Source organism: Micropterus dolomieu, linkage group LG03 (assembly GCF_021292245.1).
Source record: "Micropterus dolomieu isolate WLL.071019.BEF.003 ecotype Adirondacks linkage group LG03, ASM2129224v1, whole genome shotgun sequence".
In the NCBI taxonomy this organism is placed as follows: Eukaryota; Metazoa; Chordata; class Actinopteri; order Centrarchiformes; family Centrarchidae; genus Micropterus; species Micropterus dolomieu.
The window spans coordinates 18,833,633-18,839,632 of NC_060152.1; the positions used below are offsets into that span (position 1 = coordinate 18,833,633).

At 43.6% G+C, this 6,000-nt stretch overlaps 1 protein-coding gene across 1 annotated transcript in view; it reads right to left on the minus strand.

The window, feature by feature from the left end:
- nphs1 (NPHS1 adhesion molecule, nephrin) overlaps positions 1-6,000 on the minus strand; it is a 40,908-nt gene that overhangs the window by 14,040 nt on the left and 20,868 nt on the right. Inside the window, exons 11-17 of the mRNA XM_046045297.1 lie at positions 3,065-3,206; positions 2,556-2,680; positions 2,282-2,450; positions 1,948-2,077; positions 1,565-1,737; positions 706-846; positions 7-135 (exon numbers count right to left, since the gene is read on the minus strand). Coding sequence (XP_045901253.1) covers positions 7-135; positions 706-846; positions 1,565-1,737; positions 1,948-2,077; positions 2,282-2,450; positions 2,556-2,680; positions 3,065-3,206 — 1,009 coding nt within the window. The remainder of the gene's footprint in view (positions 1-6; positions 136-705; positions 847-1,564; positions 1,738-1,947; positions 2,078-2,281; positions 2,451-2,555; positions 2,681-3,064; positions 3,207-6,000) is intronic.

The following is a 6,000-nucleotide window of genomic DNA, read 5'->3' on the forward strand; positions in this document are numbered from 1 at the left end:
TCTTACAATGAACGTCCAGCCTGATAGAGGTTTGGTTGACACCCTCATCATTTGTACACTCCACAGTGTAAAGTCCGGCATCTTTCCTCGTCACATTCTTGATCATCAGCGACCATTGGAAGCGCGGATCCTTCTCTGTACAAAAACATTAACACACACACATACACATACACACACATGCGAACCAATAGTAAATTAAGTATTCATTACACGCTCATCAACCGCATGTCCTCTGGCCACTGGTCTCTAAGTGACATCTAATCTTGCATTATTGATTGGCCTGGCAGGATTCCCACATCAAGCCAACAATAGCCTGCGTGAGAGACACCTCCTGTACCACTGCACTCAAAATGTAATGTAATAGGTGGATTTCCATATTCAGGATACAGTCATTTTATGGTGGGGGCTGCATATGATGGAGCTAACAGAGTTAACAGAGAAAGAGAGTGGGTGCAGCAGGGCCCTGATGACACCGGCCTGGAGGAGAAGCCAGGTTTAGAACCGTTGTGTTGTATTCAGGGAGACAGCAATCCTCATTTAGACTGCATACATTAGAGCCATAATGAGAATCACATTTGGCAGGGTCCCATGCTGGCTAACCTGCCATGTTTTATTCAGACCCTGAATGGCAGAGCTGAGTGCTTACTTGCTGGCTCAGCTCAACTAGGACCTGGTTTATAGAGCCATCACACAGCCCTGGATCACCTTTGTCCAGCTTCTTCCCGCGATGCCGCCAAATGCAGGAGACCTCCTCTGGGTTAGCTGAGACCAGCAGCGGGATGGTTGCCATGTCATCCTCCACCACCTGGACCTGCGTTGGCTGCTTGGGGCTGAACTCTGGTGGGTCTGATACAGAAATGGGACACGGATACAGCTACAGTAAGTTGGATTTACACCAAAAATACACGAGGCAGAGGCACAAATACAAACTCCGGCCCACACAATAACAAGAACCAGCAAGAGAGAACACAAAGACACATAAAATATGTTGAGCATGAAGCAGTAAGAGACACTAATGAGAGTCAAACCGGTAGAAAGTTGACATCCCACCAATAATTCCAGATCTAACCAACTTCACATACTTAGACAACGGGGGAGGAAGGCAACGCGGGAGGGAGAGGGACAGGCATTAAAATGACGAGTGACAGTACTGTTGTCCAACTGCAGCTCCACACAAACACAGTGACATTCCTTCATGCTCATACACAGTACCAAGCTTTGAAGAAGTGGCTGGCTGCTGCCTGTGAAATGGCATCAAAGACAAACATGGCCATGCAGCAAAGCAAATGCACAATTAGGACACACTGCCACAGAGCTCAACAGACCCACACATCACAACAAAGGTTTCCAGTAAATAAAAAAATCACACACATACAATACACCGGCAATTTCTGTGCAAAAGTACACCAGTAAAGCAGCTTACATTCGCGCCATCATAGATCATGATTATGCATCGTTTAAGATTCATGCAAATCACATCTCTTGGTCACTAGCCCAGAAGAGAGAAGGAAACAAACAACACAGAGAGAGAAAAAAATTAACAAATAATTCACCCTCTACTTACAGAGCACATGGAGTTTGAAGAATGTGTAAGCCCCCTCCTCTAACACAGGACTGTAGGCCTGGCAAATTACCCTCTGATTGTGGTGCTGTGAGCTTAAATTCAGGGAAAGAGAACTGTGCACTGACACACCGCCAAACTTAGCTTTCGTAGGCGACTGCTCCACTCCCTGGAACCTAGGACAAAAATCCCATTCAGAAAATCCAATCAGCGGGGGAGTTCAAGTTTTCCAAGAAATCATACATATTGCCACATTTAACAAGATAAACATCAGTTATTGAAACTCCCTCTGACACTGAATTAGCCATATACTTTTGCAGGAAAATGCTCCTATCAGCATGTGTCATTGTCTGCCACGGGCCTCTCCACCCACTGCCTTGCCAAACCTGAGTGCGCCCAATCTCCAGAAGATGCTGGCTTTTGGGTTACTGCTTCCAACTTGGCACTCCAGGGTTAGCATCTGACCCCTGCGTAGCTCCTCCTGTTTGGTTGTGATCTTGATACTTACTGCTGGAACTGGAGAGAACCATGGAGTAAATAAGAAAACACAATCTTAACTCACTTACAATATCAATATGAAGAGCATAAACTGATGTAGCTGAAAATCTGTGGTTGTGTTTATAGCAAATCTATTTATCTGATATTGTGCTTTCAGCTGAGTTAGACTGGAATAAAAGGTGTCAGGGTGTGTTTATGTGTTAGAGCTCCAGTTAAACTCACAGTGAACCATGAGCTTAGTGTCTGCAGAGATGGCCTTCTTTGCCTTATTTGTGGAATCACAGCTGTAGGTAGCCATGTTGTCACTTGCTGTCAGGACCAGGACCAGTTCCCGAGCCACACCCCGATCAAAGGAAGTCTGCATCAGTGCATCAGTTACAGCCTTTCCATTCTAAAACAGGAAGGAAAGATATTACACAGAGAAGGCTAACTGCCCTACACATACAGTACAAACCACACACATACAGACAGACATGCATATGCAGTACACACTAACCTTAAACCAGGTCAGAGTCCCAGTGGGATTTCCTCCAGTGGAGAAGCAGATGAGACGGACTGTTGTTCCTGAACGAAGGGGGACATCTTGAGGAGGAGAATCGAGCCACACCTTTTGAGGGGGGTCTGTTGTGTGTTAAAGGATCAGCAAGAAAAATCTGATCATGGAATTCTTTGACAGTTTTACCTACTTAGTTTTGGTATTATTTTTTTCAAGTTCAAAATCTGTGAAAACATTTCCTCAAAGACAAATATGACAAAGCCAGCCTGTAAATAGTCACTCATTATGTGTCAAGGATTATATTTGTCAAGAGCTGTGCTTGCTTTTTGTGTTTCTTGGCATTCTGAGTTGTAATTACAATTCACCCTTCCTGAACCATGATGGATGTGTTTTTGATAAGACAGAAAAAAAAGATACCAAAAATTTCATTCTCCTTGGAGATTTTTTTATGAAGGCTTTTTCTACTAAAGATACAACAGTTTCAATAGACTACACTTAAGCTCACTCACAGTACACAGTAAGTTTGGAGATCTGGGTCTTGGAGAAGTGTGTTCCCCTGTTGAAAGCCTCACAGGTGAGTTTCAGCCCATCCTCCTCCCGGGAGACCCGGTGGGTTATGTTGGACATGGTTGTCATCCCACCATTGTCTCCCTGCAGACACAAAGCACACGACAGTTCAACTGGGAGACAGTCTTATTCTCAGAAAAGAGAGGAAAAAAACTGGAGAGGAAAACAACTCACACTGGTTTGTCTTGGCGAATACAGATGGCAAATTAGCTACTGTAATAACTGATGTTGTGCATGGTCTGTGATAAATAAGCATATTCATCTGACTCTCCCGCTTTACACACGGTTATAAATTGAGCAAAGTGTCATTTTGCACCTGCCTGATAGTGGTCATGCCTATGCAGCACATCTGGTTATTAAAGCTATTATTGTGGTAATTACAGTAAAAGCCACAGTCAGAAAGACTAACAAAGACACTGGACAGGAACGTCAGTCTTCATTAACCTCACACTGTTTCAGATGCATTAAAGCTCACACACAGCACATTGAGTGCCTTGTGTAAGATCAAATGAAAATCCTGCTGCCAGATGAATAAAGAGCTTGTTTAATAATGCTCATCTTCTGTGTCAGCTTTTATTCACTTTGATCTTATTAACATACACAAAAGAGAAGAGCAGCAGAATACTCTTTTTGGAATCGTCTGGTGATTCAATTGCAAAGCTACAGCCGGCCTATTCAGAGACTGCTCATGGTCATACCATTTTCGTTCATCTATAAAGGTTCACATGAGGTCACATTTCATTTTGAGGATTCTTTTAATTCAACGGGAGGCATTTTAAATGTTTTTTTATGTGTACCCTAAAGGCACACTTGGCTGAAGGGCAATGCTGTTGCACTTAATCTTTTATGCCTTTCACAAAAAAAGAAACAAGAACATACCCTTTCTTAGTATTCTCTTTAAACTGACCATTGCGGTTTCCAATTATAGCTCATTGTCTACACTGCCTCTTGCCAATATTGTACTTGTCTACCTGCTTAGATAGATAGATTTCAGCTTTTTGCTGGTTGTGCGCTGTGTAGTCTCACCTCTTCCATAGTGACAACAAAGGAGTTGAGCTCCTTGTAGCCCAGCCACCAGCGGATCTGGACAGGGGGATTACTGGAGCTGGCGTAGCAGGTCAGATTCAAGTCCTGCCCCTCAGTTGCCTTGAACGATCCCAACAGTGTCACCTCTGCAGGCTCAACTGATGCACACACATATAGGCAAGACAAGTCAGTGAAAATATCGCCCAGTGAATAGCGCATTCAACAGCTACCTATTCTGATCACAGTGGTAGCACAACTATTTTTGGATGTGAAACATAGAGCTGTATCAAGGGTGAGAGGGAAAATCACTTTGAGTGGCAACTTGTTTTCTCTGGAGGTTTTCACTGTGATTTCTAAAGTATGCTTCTTTTTAACCACAGGGGGAGACAGGGTACAATTGCTGCAGGCAAAGTGATGCAGCTGCATAAAGCCTTCGGGGGAGTACAAAGGCTGGGGACTGAGCTGGCAGACATGGGGAAGGAGGGGTCATATATGTAAATCTTATACTTATCCGTGTCTGCCCCACATGAGACACAGAATGGGACGCATTTGTGCATGACACACAGAAAGCCATGAGGTAAAAGAGGCATATTCATATTACACCGGTGAGACATATTCTGGTCCCTCCAGCTTCTGCCAGTGCCTAGAGCTCAGTCAGGCAGTCAGCAACTCATTTGCAACATCCCTGAATGGATGAATGGAAGGCATGGCACAAGGGCCTGTTTGGAGCTTGGTGAGAAAAGTAACTTCAGCCACGTTCACACAGCATGTGCAAGAGATTTCTGCATGGGCCGATCCTAATTCAAACATTTACATGGAACAGGTACATCAATCTCACGGCATTTAAAGCTCTGACTTACTTTGTCTGGCTCTGTAGGGGAAATCAGGCTATTGTTAGACTTAATTCACCGTGGCTGCTGAATATTAATTCTGTATTTGTTTTATTGTTGCTGAAACAAACATTTTATATTCAGAGAGAAAAGTATAATCTATTAACCATGGGCGCTTCTGTAGCACAAAGTGTAGGCTTTACTGCCTCGGGATTGTGCATTGAAGCAATTCAGCTGAATTAGTGTAGTAGCTATGAAAGAGCATGCAGTGATACTAATCTGGAGGCAGTCGGAAATATGGGCTGCAGCCATAATAACCATTAGTTTCATTAATGATATTAGCATTAGAATTTGTGCTGGGACAGCAAAAGAATAGGTTTTGGAGGTAAGACTCTTATTATATTCCTCTGCCTCATGTCCATATCCTTAATAATCCATTGCTGCGAGTCCTGCCAAGGCTTTGTGTGTGTGTAAGTGTGTGTGTGCGTTTCAGCGCTGTACACTATATTAAGTATTATTTTCACTCACAGAGCACAGTGATTTTGCGGCTGAGAGAAAGAGGTGACAGGGACACCAGATTGATGCTCTCACAGCACAACACTGCCTGGTTGTCCGCAGGGGTGATCTTCAGGTTGAGGATACTGCTGGACTTCTGCATCACAATGTCCTCCTGCCAAATAGTGGACAGAACTTCTCCATTCTGACAAACAGATGAACATGTGAAATTTAAAAAAAGGTAACATTAAGAATATGTTTGAATAGTTGCACAGTCCCATATGGTGCAGTCAATGAAGTAGAGAAGCTACTAAGAATGGGAAACCTACACTGCAAGTTCATAAACTAAAATTTCAGATTCTGCCAGAGTGACTGTGTGTTACAAAGCCTCCTTAGCAAATGGTGCAGAAGATTTACCTTGGTCCAGTGGAGATTGGCTAGGGGGTTTCCACCATGAGACACACACACCAACCTGATCATTGTCCCTGCTTTGATTTCCTCCCACTCCAGACCTAGAATAACTGGAG